Source organism: Danio aesculapii, chromosome 17 (assembly GCF_903798145.1).
Source record: "Danio aesculapii chromosome 17, fDanAes4.1, whole genome shotgun sequence".
Lineage (NCBI taxonomy): Eukaryota > Metazoa > Chordata > Actinopteri > Cypriniformes > Danionidae > Danio > Danio aesculapii.
Genome location: NC_079451.1, coordinates 36,532,663 through 36,551,729, shown reverse-complemented (window position 1 = coordinate 36,551,729; position 19,067 = coordinate 36,532,663). Strand labels below are relative to the sequence as shown.

General features: G+C 34.9%; 1 protein-coding gene across 4 annotated transcripts in view; it reads right to left on the bottom strand.

Annotated features, from left to right (window-relative positions):
• hmbox1a (homeobox containing 1a) overlaps nt 1-17,313 on the bottom strand; it is a 35,630-nt gene extending 18,317 nt beyond the window's left edge. For all 4 annotated transcript variants that reach the window (XM_056476629.1, XM_056476630.1, XM_056476631.1 and 1 more), the window contains exons 1-2: nt 17,115-17,313; nt 2,975-3,514 (exon numbers count right to left, since the gene is read on the bottom strand). In XM_056476629.1, the coding sequence (XP_056332604.1) occupies nt 2,975-3,513 (539 nt within the window). In that variant the 5' untranslated portion in view covers nt 3,514; nt 17,115-17,313. The remainder of the gene's footprint in view (nt 1-2,974; nt 3,515-17,114) is intronic.
• Nucleotides 17,314-19,067: the final 1,754 nt, after the last annotated feature.

The window sequence follows — 19,067 nt, the reverse complement described above, 5'->3', positions numbered from 1 at the left end:
CATACTTTCAGTGTCTCTCTCGGCCGCTTTCCGTGCGTTCTACATCTCAAATAACAAACTAGCAAAAGATATTCGAACATTTCATATTACTTACACATGCTTAGAACTCGAATATATATGAAAGACACTTGTCAGATATTATTTTAGAGAGCAGGCATGAGGTTCAGCTGTGTCCTTTTCATTTTCTGTCTGATTCAGCCTCAAACTGATACAGCCAACAGCTACTCTGACTGACTGTATTTACAGAGCAGAGGCACAGCATGTGCTATTATGCGAGTGATGCTTTTCCTGGTGACGTGGAGTCGATCTGTAAATTACAGCACATTATGTTAGCTGACCAATCAGAGCTTCTTGAGGGCGGGCTTTTGGGGGAACTTGGAAATGTGAGAGTCGTTTTCATGTTAGCCGAGTAGCTGTATATAATCAAAGTAAGATATATGAAAAAAATAACATGAATTTTTACAAATGAAGCATGAGCACACATTGCTTTGCATCTTACACAACCAAGCCTTAAAAATACACTCTGGACCACCCCTTTAAAATGAGGAGTTCATTTGTGATTTAGTGATTCATCCAAATAACTGTACACAAGCATTAGTTACAGAGTGAGAAGATTCATTAAGTCATGAGTTCATTTGCAAGTCATTTTGAACTTATAATGCAACAAAACTGATCAGAAGAGTCATTTGTTCATGACTTGACACTTTTTAAACGTGTATAACGTTGCACTATTCAAATACACACTTTACTTCAGTAAGGATATGAAAACTGTAATGATTCATGCAAAAGAACCATTCATATACTGTTTGAGAGAATTGGACTGTCTCTTTTTGGTGCATTTCATTATGCTGCACCACCCAAATTAGCAGTTCATTTCAGTTCAGATATGTCTGAACATCTCTGAAGATAATGAGATTAGTCGGTTTAGGCTGATAAATTAATTTGTGACTCATAGCAAATGAGTAATGTAATAAACCCTTGATAAAGTCACATGATGGTGCACTGAAGTGCATACAGTATTTGTTTTTGCTTTGCATGTATGATTTTGCCCCATCCAAACACACCCAGATTTCTTTTATGTTCAGCTATGATTCACGATTCTGCCATTTTAGGCAGATAAGTTGATTTGTCATTTGTTATGAATGATTCGTGCTAAATAACTGTTAATAAGACCTAATTGTTCATAATTTGCTGAGTAATTGTTTTTAATGTTACACCAATCATATACAGCGGGGAAAATGTGTATTGAACATGTCATGTTTTTTCCTGGGAATAATATTTCTAAAGGAGCTGTTGACATGGAGTGGAACCAGATGTTGCAAAAACCCCAAACAAAACAAACATAAAAATAAATCTAAACAAAAAAAAAAATCTGAAAAATAAGTTATGTGTAATAACAATGGAATGACACAAGGAGAAAGTGCTGAAGTACTGAAATATTTTTGGAGATGGCAGCTTAAAGACGCCTCTCATATGGAGAATTAAGTCACATAAATTGCTCAAATGTGAGTTTTTCCACAGACTTCAACAGAGTATAACACTTTTAACGGTTCTCTGAATGTTGTCTATCAAATTTGATCTTTATTTTGTATTCTTTATTGGATTCATTTCAGGTGATTGGCTAGACCATTCTACAGCTTGATTTTCTTTCTCTGAAAGCATTTGAGAGTTTCCTTGGCTGTGTTATGGATCATTGTCTTGCTGAAATGTCCACCCTGGTTTAATCTTCATCATCCTGCTAATGTAGATGTTGGACTGAAGCAACTTTTCCCTGTAAGTTGGGAACTGAACTTTTTCCCAGTTTTTCCCTGTGACTGAACTTTTTCCCTGTGTCATTTCATTTTATTACGCATACCTTGATTTGTAATTGTTTTATTTTCTTTGCATATATGGATTTCTTTGGACGATACCAACATTTGTTGGTCAGCAGCACCTTTAAAAATACGTTTTCTGAAAAAAATGGTGACATGTTTAATGCTTATTTCCCCCAGTGTACCCGTCTACCTTTTTTTTCAGATATGATCAAAAAGTCAATGAGTGAGTCAGATTCAGTGTGGATTCAGCTGTTTTAGGCTGAAGAGTTCATTTGTGACCCGTTTTGAAAAATAAATACTGAGGTTTGTTGCACCATCCAAATATGCCGAGATTTATGAAGTTCAGATATGACCAAAGTTTGGTGTGTTTTTTTTGTTTTGTTTTGAACTATTCATGTAAAAGATATAATATACATAAAAGTATAAAATATATAATCTAAATAATATATATGTTAATAATATAATACATATAAATAATTGTTCAGAATTTGGATAAAAAATTGGATTTCTTTCAGTGCATTATGTTGCACCATCCAGTATTTCATTCTCAAATGCAACACAATCCCTTACGCTTTTAACTTGCTAAAACTGTCTCCACTGGCTTGCTTGGTTTGGGACTTGTAGAGCTACTCCTCGTTGGATTTGCTCTTCAGTGTTAGTATATTAAACTGAACTCAACTAAACTGAACTTTGAAAACTGGACTTAGCGTTGTCACAATACTGGAATTCGGTACCAATCAACACTGGAATTTTAAAAACGTCCATTTCCCGCTAACATTTGAGCGCTGTTAAGCACGTTCTTAAACAGCGCTGATTTGCCGTTGTGTTCACATGCTCAACAGAAATGACAGTGATTGGCCGTGAAGGTCATCAGTTAACCAAACTCACCGCTGTTTACTAAGTGTAACCACAGATACAGAGACACTGGAGCATTTTAAAGTCACGTCAATCAGCTGGTTTGTCTATAAGCTGACATACGAGTGATCCGCGGCTGTTTTTAAAAATTCAGTATCGATTACCGAATTCCAATATCATGACAACCCTACTAGAAATTCTTCTATGTTAAAAGCACTATAGAAACAAAGATGAACTGAATTGAAAAGCAACAGTCGTTTCAATTTCCACCAATAAATGACCCATCCCGAGAGTTTTCCACTGACCTCATGAGCTCCTCGACCCGGTCATCAATGTCCATTTCCTCATCGGGGGGCTCAAATGGAAAGGCCCGTGAGGTGACGTTGCTAACAGTGAAGCGGGGTGGCGAGAGTTTCCCATTGGACATAGCGGCGAGGGCGTCCCGTCCATTTTGGACCAGGGGTGCTACAACTGGCATAGAGGTGGGGGCGGTCGGCGGAGGGGAGGTTTCATAGCTGTTGCTCGGAGACGGGGAGAGGCCATTGCCACGGTAACCCGTCTGCGTGGCTGTAGAGGTCGTTGAAGAAGAGGCTGTGAGGTTGTTGGAGGAGGTAGTGCAGGAGTTGGAAGAGGTGGTGGCGTTACTGCTGTTGCCATGATTGATGGCGGATGTCCCACCGTGAGCGTGCCGATGGCCAAACTTCTCCACATGCTCGCGGTCCAGCCGGTCAAGGGTGTCTAGAGCATGCAGGATCTCTTGCTTTGTCATGCCACTCCGACGTAGCCTCTGCAGCAAGTCGATCTGCTCAATGGTAAAACGAGGCTCATCTGTATAATGGGACATTCTGCCAAATAAAGAGAGAGAGAGAGATCTGCAGCATTAGAGAATTGATGTCATAGGAAATCCTTAAACTTGTGCTGATGAAACACAACTTGTGTACAGTGTATGAAAGTCATGATAACACAGCCTAGACAAAGAAAAAGTTTTGGTGTAGGAAATGCAGCAGAGGCATGAGCTCTGAAAAAAAGCATAATTTTTCCAAGAAAATGTCAAAACACCGCACCTTTATCGACCAATCATTGCAACAGAAGTGCGGAGCCTGTCTGAGGTCAAGGCAAAGACACTGCATGCATTACCACAGAATTTTTAATAGACTTTAAACAGCAGAAAGCTGGGACACGTGAGGAGGGGGAAGGAGGTTAACTTTAGGGAAAACTGCCAAGAAAAATTCCATCCGAGGCGGCCAACCTACTTTCAGTGAAGACGCTGAGGATGAATCACTCTCCGTATAGGCGTTTGTCTGAGAATAGTTCTCTCAATGCCAGACTGTTACCCGCACACACACACATATACACACACAATTATGCTGTAGCACACTCTGCATTTCAGTTCTGGAGTTTTGAAAGGAAGCTACAACTTGTGAAGCTGCAAATGCACAACTCGTGCCAATGCAATATGCATTCCATATGGCAGTGTAATGCAATCACGGAAACGAAAAAAGGGTGAGGCTTCTTTTAACAAAATGAAGATTTCAACCTCCCTGCGACATTCTTCAAGAGTAAATTCTGCTGATGAGCGAATACGACTGTCTGCTGTTGTCTGCACTGCATAAAATGCATTAAAAAAAGATTTCTGCTCACTCAAGCACCATTAAAAAGCTTCAAAAGGTTTAATTATCTAGAGACATCGCATACAGCAAATAAGCAGAAACAACAATAAATTCAGGGGATTCAGATCCGTCTGTAATTTCTGTGCGTCTCCTAAAGAACAATACACTAATCCCGTAGCAAACAAGAAGTATGAAAAATGCAGACAGAATTGGAGTATTAAATTAGTTGCTTAATGTGGGACCATCACAGAGTTCGTCAAGTTTTGGAATAATAAATCGAATGCAGGGCTGTACACGAACTCAAACTGTAATGTGGAGTAATGTCTGTAAGGGTGGTCCACTACGATATCATATTTTAAACTTTAGTTGATGTGTAATGTAGCTGTGTGAACATAAACAACATCTATGAATGTAATACGCTCAAAGTTCAATGCAAGGGGAGACATTGGCTTTTACAGAGTTAGCTTAGTCTACAGCGAACAGAGTTTGTGGACAACAACAAAAAAAATACATCCTGGTTAGTAAGGGCTTCCAGTTACATGCATTCACCACTTACATACACCCCATGCAGCGAAGGGGCATGGCCAGAGGTGCTGTAATGTTACAGTAGAGAAAGCTAAAATGCCGTTCAAACGCTGCTATTTCCACAGAGCTTCTTCAGTTTCTGTATTAGGGCTTCCAAAGGACACGACACAAAAACAGAAGGGCTTACAATTTTAATTATGTTCCAGAGAATTATAAAAAATATATAGCTAGCATTTCACAATGGACAGCTTCCAGAATCTCTCCCAGATCAGTGCTGGATTCGGCTAAAAATTCCTCAAAGAAGGAGCAGCTCTAACCATAACAGACGAAGCTGTGGATTGTGAGCCTTAACCTGTAAGTGTTTTTATTTGTTAAAATTGATTATTACATGCATAGTTTCTAGCGTTAACGGTATGTTGTAGCAGGGACGTAAACAAGGATGTAAACAACGGGAAATGCTATTTGGCACAGATAACAATTAAAAATTCATATTTATCAGTCAAACTCCTGTAAACAGCCACAATATTCATATTCGTACATTCATTCAATATTCGTACATTCCACATCTCAACAAACTCGCAAAAGACATGTGAATGTTTCATATTACTTACACATGCTTATTCCAAATATATGTGAAAGATATTTGTCAGATTTTATTTTAGAGAACAGGTGTGAGGTTCAGCTGTGAGTTCTTAGTTTTTCTGTCTGATTCAGGCAGCTAACACTGCTAACAGCTGCTCTGACTATTTACACAACGCAACAGCTTGTGCTTGTAGGGGCGTGACGTGGTGACGTGGAGCCAATCCGCGAATCACAACACATTATGTTAGCTGACCAATCAGAGCCTCTTGAGGGCAGGCCTTTAAGAGGAACTAGGATAAATGATATATACATATGCTGTGTATAATCAAAGTAAGATATATGAAAAAAATCATGTGATTTTCTACAAATAAAGCATGAGCACACATTGCTTTGCATCTTAGTTTCAGCATCGATATTGCAATGTGTGTATCTGCAACAGTTACATCGCAGGATCTGCAATGTCATGTTGGGATTAATAAAACTTGACCTAATCAAATAGGTTTTAATAGTATAAAAGACTTCACTTTAATCTATTTTTAAGCCCCGCGACTGTAAGATTACAAGCAAATTTAAACCATTTGGGCAAAAGAAATTTTAAAGTTTGCCACTTGGATGAAGTTTGCACAAAGATGAATTTATTCATTAATTTTTTTTTCGGCGTAGTGCCTTTATTAATCTGGGGTCGCCACAGCAGAATGAACCGCCAACTTATCCAGCATATGTTTTACGCAGCAGATGCCCTTCCAGCTGCAACCCAGTACTGGGAAACATCCATACACACTCATTCACACACATAGACTACGGACAATTTAGCTTCCCCAATTCATCTATACCACATGTTTTTGGACTTGTGAGGGAAAACCGGAGCACCCAGAGGAAACCCAAGCCAACATGGGGAGTACATGCAAACTTCACACAGAAATGCCAACTGACCCAGCCGATGCTCGAACCAGTGACCTTCTTGCTGTGAGGTGACAGCGCTACCCACTGCGCCACCACGCTGCCCCTATTACCAGGTTTTTGTACCGTTAATTACAACACCAACCCAAACAATACATCACTTCAAACTAATAAAAGGTAATTAAAAGTCACTTTTACAAACTTTTCTGCATCAAAAGCTTTTGCATAATTAAGTGGTAAAAAACATCAATCACAATACACAGAAAACTGTCAATTTACAGGTATTTTTTACAGTGTATGGTAGAGAAGTGTGCGATTTCGGACGCAGCCCATCTGTCAAACCTAGTGTATGTGCAAAGTTGTAAATGACAGATACAGGTGAAAAACATTTGCTTGTGTAATTAACTACTTCAGTAGACCAATCAAATTAGACTTTCAGTGTAATAGTTGGCTATTGTGGTGGCTAATGTGGTGCATACAGTAACTCAAGCGAAATGACAACCTCAAAATAAAAGTTTGGTTAAACTTTATTCATTCATTCGTTTTCCTTCAGCTTAGTCCCTTATTTATCAGGGGTCGCCACAGCGGAATGAACAGCTAACTATTCCGGCAAATGTTTTACACAGAGGATGCCCTTCCAGTCACAACCAAGTACTGGGAAACACCCATACACTCTCGTATTCTCACACACACTCACAATTTTTCCTTTAAACCAATTCACTTATAGCGCATGTCTTTGGACTGGAACTTTGGAGGAAACCCACACCAACATGAGAAGAACATGCAAACTCCACACAGAAATGCCAACAGGCCTAGCCGGAGCAAGTGGCCTTCTTGCTGTGAGGCGACAGTGCTAACTTAAAAATGATTCTTGTTAATCACTGGAAAAGTTTCATTATTACATTTAAGTAGACATTAAGTGGACATTTTTAAAACAAAAATACTGACACAAATTATGAAGGGGAACTTAAAAAAACTAAATAAACTGGTAATTAAATCATTTAAAACTACCATCTTCAGTGATAATTCACAAATCAAGAATACATTGATTGTTCATAACAAGGAAATATTAAGAAACTAAGAAATCTAAAGGTGCCATCTTACAAATCAGACCAGTTTTTAAATACTCACTGCCTAGCTGTCCAATAAACCACAGCATCACAAGAATTCAGAATCGCCCATATGGAGATTCAACCACAGGCACGCGCAACCATTTGTACTGAGATCAAACTTGATGAAAAACCAGCTCAATTAACCGGACTCCACACATGCAATTAGTATGACAAATAAAAGTTTAATAATGCAAAATGCAGCTGTACTTATAAGCTTAACAATTATCAAGAGAGATGCAATCTTGCTATATCGAGCATTAAACACAATGTTACTGGTGTGCATGCAATTTTAATAACATTTTACTCCTCTGAGGAATTTTGGAGTTTAGACTGCTCATTGTTTCCTTGCATATTCAGTCTTTTCTGGCATATGCATGGAATCATAAAAGCATTCATAGATCGCAGTTATGAAACTATTGTACCGAGGCAGCGGTTTTGCAGGAAACTCATCTGTTTTGCAGCAGCCGAAGATCAAAGTTGATTTTGTCCATATGCCCACTGGTTCTCTTCATAAGCACGCCATTCAAAAAAAGCCCCAAAACTCCCTTTATTTCTATTCTCTGCTATTTTTACAGCCCGTTTGTTTCAGATGCAACTTGTGGTGATGTTTAAAATATCAGTTTACCTCTATAAACAGCTGGTAATAATTATTCGACTTTCACTGATCAATGTAATCCTTCATCCAGACATCTGCCATCTAAAGTGTCTGGTGTCCACTGTGGTTCTATGATTAATGTCATATCTGTAATTATATTTAAACAACATCAAACTGGACATTACATACACAAAAAAAGGACACAGTCACACAAAACCAGGGTTGCCCAAAGTTGGTGATGGAGGGCCAATGTCCTGCAGAGTTTAGTTCCAACCCCAATTAGACACACCAGAACCAGCCAATCAAGCTCTTTCTTGGTTTGCTAGAAACTTCCAGGTAGGTGTGTTGAAGGAAGTTGGAGGAAAACTATGCTGGACATCGGCCGTCCAGGACCGAATTTGGGCACCCCTGCACAAAACTTTAAAAAGTTCAAAAATCATCTCAATCAATCTAAAATTATGAGTTCAAGCTATTGAAGTCATCTGGCGAAATTGTATTCATAATGCAAAATATATCGCAGAAATGTCCATAATGCAATGTTAATTTTTATAATATCATGCAACCCTAAATACATATACAACAAAAATGTTAAAATGTATGGAGCCAGTTAGGTCTCTAAAATAATACATTTACAAAATATAATTCAAACACAATTTTAAAAAAATACACAAATCTAATTCGAAAATTCCAAACGTGATTTAAAAATACACAAATCCAGTTCATAAACTCAAAGCATCATTTAAATTTACACAAATCCAATTCGTAAATTCAAAACTCAGTTCATAAATACACAAATGCAATTCGTAAATTCAAAACACGATTTAAAAATACACAAATCTAATTCGAAAATTCAAAACATGATTTAAAAATACACAATTCCAGTTTGTAAACTCAATGCATCATTTAAAAATACACAAATCTAATTCGTAAATTCAAAACTCAGTTCATAAATACACAAATCCAATTCGTAAATTCAATCGCAATTCATATATACACAAATCCAATTTGTAAAGTCAAAACGCAATTCATAAATACACAAATCCAATTCATAAAGTCAAAACGCAATTCATAAATACACAAATCCAATTCGTAAATTCAAAACACAATTCATAAATGCACAAATCCAGCTTGTAACTTCAAAACACCATTTAAAAAATACACAAATACAATTTATAAATTTAAAACATGATTCAAAAATACATACATCCAATTTGTAAATTCAAAACACGATTCAAAAATACACAAATTTAGTTCATAAATTGTAAAACGCCATTTAAAATACTCAAATCCAGTTCATAAATTCTAAAACACTGTTTAAAAATACACAAATCCAGTTCATAAATTGTAAAACGCCATTTAAAATACTCAAATCCAGTTCGTAAATTCTAAAACGGCATTTAAAAATACACAAATCCAGTTCGTAAATTCTAAAGCGCCATTTAAAAATACACAAATCCAGTTTGTAAATTCTAAAATGCCATTTAAAAATACACAAATCCAGTTCATAAATTGTAAAACGCCATTTAAAATACTCAAATTCAGTTCGTAAATTCTAAAACGCCATTTAAAAATACACAAATCCAGTCCGTAAATTCTAAAGCGCCATTTAAAAATACACAAATCCAGTTCGTAAATTCTAAAACGCCATTTAAAAATACACAAATCCAGTCCGTAAATTCTAAAGCGGCATTTAAAGATACACAAATCCAGTTCGTAAATTCTAAAACGCCATTTAAAAATACACAAATCCAGTTCGTAAATTCTAAAACGCCATTTAAAAATACACAAATCCAGTTCGTAAATTCTAAAACGCCATTTAAAAATACACAAATCCAGTTCGTAAATTCTAAAGCGCCATTTAAAAATACACAAATCCAGTTCGTAAATTCTAAAGCGCCATTCAAAAATACACAAATCCAGTTCGTAAATTCTAAAGCGCCATTTAAAAATACACAAATCCAGTTCGTAAATTCTAAAGCGCCATTTAAAAATACACAAATCCAGTTCGTAAATTCTAAAACGCCATTCAAAAATACACAAGTCCAATTCATAAATTCACAACACGATTCATAAATACACAAATCCAATTTATAAATTCAAAACACGATTCAAAAAAACTCAAACCCAGTTCGTAAATTCAAAACGCGATTTAAAAATATATAATTCCAATTTGTAAATTTAAAACACGATTCAAAAATACACAAATCCAATTCATAAATTCACAACACGATTCATAAATGCAAAAATCCAGCTTGTAACTTCAAAACACCATTTAAAAATACACAAATCCAATTTATAAATTCAAAACACGATTCAAAAATACATAAATCCAATTTGTAAATTTAAAACACGATTCAAAACAACACAAATCCAGTTCGTAAATTCTAAAACGCCATTCAAAAATACACAAATCTAATTCATAAATTCACAACACGATTTAAAAATACACAAATCCAATTTATAAATTCAAAACACCATTTAAAAATACATAAATCCAATTTGTAAATTTAAAACACGATTCAAAACAACACAAATCCAGTTCGGAAATTTTAAAACGCCATTCAAAAATACACAAGTCCAATTCATAAATTCACAACACGATTTAAAAATACACAAATCCAATTCATAAATTCACAACACGATTCAAAAATACACAAATCCAGTTCGTAAATTCTAAAACGCCATTTAAAAATACACAAATCCAGTTCGTAAATTCTAAAACGCCATTTAAAAATACACAAATCCAGTTCGTAAATTCTAAAGCGCCATTTAAAAATACACAAATCCAGTTCGTAAATTCTAAAGCGCCATTTAAAAATACACAAATCCAGTTCGTAAATTCTAAAACGCCATTCAAAAATACACAAGTCCAATTCATAAATTCACAACACGATTCATAAATACACAAATCCAATTTATAAATTCAAAACACGATTCAAAAAAACTCAAACCCAGTTCGTAAATTCAAAACGCGATTTAAAAATATATAATTCCAATTTGTAAATTTAAAACACGATTCAAAAATACACAAATCCAATTCATAAATTCACAACACGATTCATAAATGCAAAAATCCAGCTTGTAACTTCAAAACACCATTTAAAAATACACAAATCCAATTTATAAATTCAAAACACGATTCAAAAATACATAAATCCAATTTGTAAATTTAAAACACGATTCAAAACAACACAAATCCAGTTCGTAAATTCTAAAACGCCATTCAAAAATACACAAATCTAATTCATAAATTCACAACACGATTTAAAAATACACAAATCCAATTTATAAATTCAAAACACCATTTAAAAATACATAAATCCAATTTGTAAATTTAAAACACGATTCAAAACAACACAAATCCAGTTCGGAAATTTTAAAACGCCATTCAAAAATACACAAGTCCAATTCATAAATTCACAACACGATTTAAAAATACACAAATCCAATTCATAAATTCACAACACGATTCAAAAATACACAAATCCAGTTCGTAAATTCTAAAACGCCATTTAAAAATACACAAATCCAGTTCGTAAATTCTAAAGCGCCATTTAAAAATACACAAATCCAGTTCGTAAATTCTAAAGCGCCATTTAAAAATACACAAATCCAGTTCGTAAATTCTAAAGCGCCATTTAAAAATACACAAATCCAGTTCGTAAATTCTAAAACGCCATTCAAAAATACACAAGTCCAATTCATAAATTCACAACACGATTCATAAATACACAAATCCAATTTATAAATTCAAAACACGATTCAAAAAAACTCAAACCCAGTTCGTAAATTCAAAACGCGATTTAAAAATATATAATTCCAATTTGTAAATTTAAAACACGATTCAAAAATACACAAATCCAATTCATAAATTCACAACACGATTCATAAATGCAAAAATCCAGCTTGTAACTTCAAAACACCATTTAAAAATACACAAATCCAATTTATAAATTCAAAACACGATTCAAAAATACATAAATCCAATTTGTAAATTTAAAACACGATTCAAAACAACACAAATCCAGTTCGTAAATTCTAAAACGCCATTCAAAAATACACAAATCTAATTCATAAATTCACAACACGATTTAAAAATACACAAATCCAATTTATAAATTCAAAACACCATTTAAAAATACATAAATCCAATTTGTAAATTTAAAACACGATTCAAAACAACACAAATCCAGTTCGGAAATTTTAAAACGCCATTCAAAAATACACAAGTCCAATTCATAAATTCACAACACGATTTAAAAATACACAAATCCAATTCATAAATTCACAACACGATTCAAAAATACACAAATCCAGTTCGTAAATTCTAAAACGCCATTTAAAAATACACAAATCCAGTTCGGAAATTCTAAAACGCCATTTAAAAATACACAAATCCAGTTCGTAAATTCTAAAGCGCCATTTAAAAATACACAAATCCAGTTCGTAAATTCTAAAGCGCCATTTAAAAATACACAAATCCAGTTCGTAAATTCTAAAACGCCATTCAAAAATACACAAGTCCAATTCATAAATTCACAACACGATTCATAAATACACAAATCCAATTTATAAATTCAAAACACGATTCAAAAAAACTCAAACCCAGTTCGTAAATTCAAAACGCGATTTAAAAATATATAATTCCAATTTGTAAATTTAAAACACGATTCAAAAATACACAAATCCAATTCATAAATTCACAACACGATTCATAAATGCAAAAATCCAGCTTGTAACTTCAAAACACCATTTAAAAATACACAAATCCAATTTATAAATTCAAAACACGATTCAAAAATACATAAATCCAATTTGTAAATTTAAAACACGATTCAAAACAACACAAATCCAGTTCGTAAATTCTAAAACGCCATTCAAAAATACACAAATCTAATTCATAAATTCACAACACGATTTAAAAATACACAAATCCAATTTATAAATTCAAAACACCATTTAAAAATACATAAATCCAATTTGTAAATTTAAAACACGATTCAAAACAACACAAATCCAGTTCGGAAATTTTAAAACGCCATTCAAAAATACACAAGTCCAATTCATAAATTCACAACACGATTTAAAAATACACAAATCCAATTCATAAATTCACAACACGATTTAAAAATACACAAATCCAGTTCGTAAATTCTAAAACACTATTCAAAACAACACAAATCCAGTTTGTAAATTCTAAAACACTATTTAAAAATACACAAATCCAATTGGTAAATTTCCAACACAATTCATAACAGACACAAAACCAATGCATTTTGCAAAAATATTTATGATTTTTACTTGTGAATTCATGAATTGTTTGTTGTATTTATGAATAAGGTTTTGAATTTACAAATTGGATTTTGAAAATGTGAATTGTGCTGTGCATGTATGAATTTTAATTTGTAAATGTATTATTTTTTTTAAACTGATCTAGCTTCATAGAAATGCAGTTTTTGTTTTGTTTTATGCTGAAATGCCCTTCCATGTAGTGTGTAACACAGCTCTAAGTGAAGTGAAATATCCAGTTAAGGCTTAAATCTGTAAGTGTACAGTGTTTAAAACTATTGATTCATCTATAAAAGAGTCGACTCCTAGTGCTTCAAACGAGTCGAAAAACAAGTAGTTACGCCCGCAGATCCGGGAGATTTGAAACCTGCGGCCCCGCCCACTAACACAGAAAAAAAGCCACACACAGACACCGGCCGAATGAAGTAACGCTGTGCAGATGGATATTATTGAGAGTCTACCCAAAGATGAAACCTCAGCAATATAGCCCAGCCTTGAGCAGTTCGATTGCTTCTGGAAACTACATGCTTACAAAGAAGACTTCATCGGCCGTTTGTTAAAGGAAGGATCAGTAAAGACTGTCAGAACATGAATCAGTGCATCATGAATCAGTTTCTTCCTCCATTTCACAAGTGTAAGTACGTGCGATTAAAATTGTTGCCTCATTTACTCTAGCTTGCAAATTATGTATTTAGTTGTGTTTTGTTACTTGTAACCGCTTGTACTGTATAAGGTTAACTCTTTATATTCTCATATCGCGTGTAAGACCACGTTGAAAAAGCAACGTGTGCCGCTTTGTTTATGGATCATCAGCTGTTTCTATACACATGCAACAGTCAATTTTCAAAATAGTTCAGCTCAGGTTCGAGGTGAGTTGTCTAAATTGCACCCAGCAAGCTAAACTGGCACTCTAGGCACGCGTGTGTGTTGTGTCCTCTGTGGAGAAGGGTAATGTATGTGTGTGTATGTGTGTCTGTGTGAAAAGAGCAGGTAGACTGTGACGGGACAGAAGATCTTCTCCCCAGTTCTTGGAATTTTTGCTCAATAAAATAGTTAGTCGTCTGTATTTTCAAGTCCATCGTCTGTATTTACATTCACCCACTGGCAGCCAAAATCCACACCTTACAATATGAAGCGTGTGTGCACTGTGACTACTTTTATATTGTTGATTAGCAGCTGGGCATTTCACTCTGTCTCGCGCTGAAGCCTATCTGTGTCGACCAATCGCAGCAGGCTGTCATCGGTCCAATCAGCGCAGATTAGCTTTGCGCTGAGGGGGGGTTTGGGAACAAATGAATCGCTGAACGATTCATATGGGAGTCGCTGGGATAATTAGGTAAAAATAAATGTAGATTATAAGACTATGAAAGTGTTTTTTGACCTTGCATGCATATTAGACTGTTGTTGGAGACCCTTACAACCAAAATATGACCCTATTTCATGTATAATAGGGGTTCTTTAACATCCTAAGGTGTTTAACCGTTTTCAGGGAAACGCACAGCTAAAGTAGCTCCAGACAAGTTTTGACTGTTTGAATATCACACTGTCCTTACAATACACAACAGCAAAAGAACCAAAAAAAACCTCATTAAACCAACCAATTTCATATTTTCAAGACTAGAATATGCAACCATTTTAGATGCCTTTACATATGCTTCTGCAATTGAATCTGTGTGGCCAGAAAATATATTTGGGAGAATTTGTGTGAGTGCAAATAATTGTTGTGGTTACTTGGCTATACAACTGCCTATACAGTCAACACACTTATGTGTGCAAAATAAAAAATAAAAATAAAAAACATTAAGTTGTTTACCTTATTCTTTAATTTGATAAATGTACCCACAATGTTTTTTTGTGGGGACAAACTTGCCACTTTGAGAAAACAAAGTGTCACAGACTAAAAATGGAGGTCACACAACTTTGCTGTACAGGCATGGAAAGATGGAGAAAACTGAGACAGAATGAAACAGAGTCCATAAAGATGCCCAGTCAGAGGAAATGCAAACCATCTTTAGGCAAATTATAAGAACAGAGAAACATCCAGATTCACTGGTACTTTAGCTGGGTCAGCAGTTTTTGTACAGGGTATATGCAGGTAAATGTATAGTAGTGTTCATACACATTTTTACTACTAACATTCCATGACTTCTCCATGATTTTTCCAACACGTTTAAGTAAATATTCATGCTATAATGTTTCATGCAATGTCTGCATATGCAAGGTAAAAGTAAAACAATGCAAATTTATTACAGCACATCGAAAAACACGCAACAATCTATTCTGTTTAAATTTATATTTATGTAAAATTGATTTAGATAATGCGTACACCGCACTAATAATGTGAGAGTATGTGATTGGCCGAGGACAGAAAAGTAGTAAATAACCTATATTCAACTATATAATTATCTGTTTTCCATTACTTTTTCAAACCTTTGTGTTTTTTTCTGTTTCTCTAAAACTTTTCCAGGCCTGGAAAATGTAATGTCAAAATTCTATGATATTTGCAGGTTTTCCATGACCGTATGAACCCTGATAATAAGACCTTGTACAGAAAATGGAATACAACATGTCAGTGTTTTCTCTAAAAGTAAACGTACAAGGGGCAGACAGGTAGTTTTATTTAGCAACACTTTAAAGTTTGAAATATATATATATAAATATATATATATAAATTTGTACTAACGTTGATTATTTTTTAGCTAATTCTACTAAAAAGATAGTAAAATATTACAAATAGGTTTTAATAACTACTCCTAAACACTGGAATATGTTACTGATCTGGTCATATTGCAAAAAAATGATGTTCTTTTCAGTATTTTTGACTTATTTTAAGGTAATTTAAAGATGTATAATCACTCACAGACATTTTTAAGGAATTTTTTTTTTTTTTTTTTACTTAGTCTTGTTTAATTTCTCATAAAACAAGTATCCTGACTTATAGATATTAAGATGTGTATTAAAAAAATACACAAAGGAATATAATAATTTTCAATATTTAATGCCAGGACTTTCAAGTGCAAATCAAAGACTTTCTTCTCTTTAAGATAATAATAATAATAATAAAATACATAAATAAATGGCTAATCAATTTCCTTTTTAATAAAGCTGTGCTAAATAAGAAATGCTTCCATTTTATTGAATGCAATGCACTGTGAAGCATTTGCAAAGAAAACAGCATGGCTGGCTACACATGTGCACACTATGTATTTAACATGTTTCCAAACAAATAAACCAATGCAAATTAGTCAGTGTTTTCACAAAAACATAATCAGTGTCTGAACTGCTTACTGCTATTCATCTATTGCAAGCACTTGAAAACTATTCACATGCATGCATCTAAAAGAAAACATACAAACAAATACGGCTAATGCTAATATTATTACATCGCCAAATAAAATAAGTATTGCAATAAATAAATTAAATCAAACCCAAATTTACCACACGTCCCATATACACACCCTTTAGCCTATTCAAATGATAAAGCTCTAGGATGCTGTCAGCACCCTGTTAAAACAAGAAACATCCCAGCAACAACTATTTGCATACACAATACATAAATAACAACAGTCATAATGAAAATAAATAGGCTTCACCACAACTATTAATTTCGCCAATGTCAACAATGTGTCAGTTGTTGCACAGTTGCATACATTTCTTTTCAAAAGCCCTATCCCGTCACAGAATGGGAGCAGATGTGACTTTAAACGCGACCCAGGAGCCGAACCGAGCCCTTCAAATCCTCGAGTGCCATTTGCACGTGAATGCATGTTTCACGTCTCCAGACGGATTTTACAAATGACGCCTTTCTTATAATTTGGCATCTCAGACTTACCTGATTGTGCGCGTGCGGGGCCTCCGTGCACCACAGCATTTATTCCACTCGACTGACAGTGTTTCCGTCCCTTTAATCCCCGTCGCCTGACATCAACCAGCAAAACAGGACGATGTCCGACTCTCCCGCTACCTTTCCCTAATTTGATTTCATTTCAAGGCAAAAACTGATTCGCCTTTGTCTGACTGACAGAAGCCATATTGATATTAACAGAAGCGCTGCGGTGGTTTCATGGGAGTTGTAGTTCCCCTCGACGGGCGGGAACGCGACTCTCAATGGGAGTCCGTCGAGCGCCGGACTACAAATCCAGTGGAATATGGTACAGTTTCATCCTCGATCATTTTCACCAACTGCTGCACGGACAAAAATGCCATTTCTGACTTTTTATTCGCTGGCTACGTGACGACAGATTGCGTGATTTATACAGTTTATTTTTTCTGAAACATGACAATTGTTTTTAGGTTGTTAATCTGCAGTATTTTCAACTAACGTTAGAAAAAGTTATTTCTCTTTTGAGTATATATATATATATATATATATATATATATATATATATATATATATATATATATATATATATATATATATATATATATATATATATATAAATTATTAAATTGTCTAAAAGAAAAACTCTGTAAATGCCGATCAGGTATCAAATAATATTTTTAAGAATATTTGTAAATATTATATTTATAAGATATTTATAAGAATGTATATTTATAAAACACTACACGTTAAAAAGTGTGTTTGATCGTTTTCGATGTAATCAAATTTCTCAACACCTGCACTAAGGATAATTTAGTTTTATAACATGCCGGCGCCCCCTAGTGGACTTTTACAGCAATCACTACTGTTCAACAAAACACTAAAGATTCCAGTTATTGGTAGCACTAAATAACAGGCCCGTAGCCAGCCTGGTTAAAGTGGTGGTTCTGTTTTTCTCAAAAAGTGGACCTTTTTGCAGTTAATCGCCTCAGTTCTATTTAACTATGAGGTTAGAAATTCTGCATTTTACTGACATAATAAGCACAATTGTTTCTGGATTAGCTTGTTGGATGATTATAAAAACCACACTTTTTGATGTTCATTCATTCATTCATTTTCTTTTCGGCTTAGTCTCTTTATTAATCAGGGGTCGCCACAGCGGAATGAACCGCCAATTTATCCAGCATATGTTTTACGCAGTGGATGCCCTTCCAGCTGCAACCCATCTCTAGGGACCACAAATCCACTCTCATTCACACACATACACTACTGACAATTTTACCCAATTCACCTATATCGCATGTCTTTGGACTGAGGGTTTCCTCCGGGTGCTCCGGTTTCCCCCACAAGTCCAAAAACGTGGTATACAGTAGGTGAATTAGGTAGGCGAAGGTGTTCGTAGTGTATGTGTTTATGGATGTTTCCCAGTGATGGGTTGCAGCTGGAAGGGCATCCGCTGCATGAAACATATCGTGGATAAATTGGCGGTTCATTCTGCTGTGGCGACCCCAGATTAATAAAGGAACTAAGCCAAAAATAAAATGAATGAATATCATTAGAAAACAGGAAGCTGTTAAAGTTTTAAATGAAAAATGGTAGCCTAATGTCATTTATTAGGCAAATAACAGACTGGCACAGCACATTCAACTTTCCTCAGTGTGAACTTGGCCATTTGAATAATAAAAAATTCAAACATAATAATAATGATTACTCCAGATTTGAGCCTTTTGTGTAAAATAGTACATTTGAAAATTCATAGATAACAACAATAGGCTAATTAGTATTAAAATTAACATTAACATGCTTTGAAATTGGGCGTCACGGTGGCGCAGTGGGTAGAACGATTGCCTCACAGCAAGAAGGTCGCTGGTTCAGTTAGGTCAGTTGGCATTTCTGTGTGGAGTTTGCATGTTCTCCCCGTGTTTGCGTGGGTTTCCTCCGGGTGCTCTGGTTTCCCCCACAGTC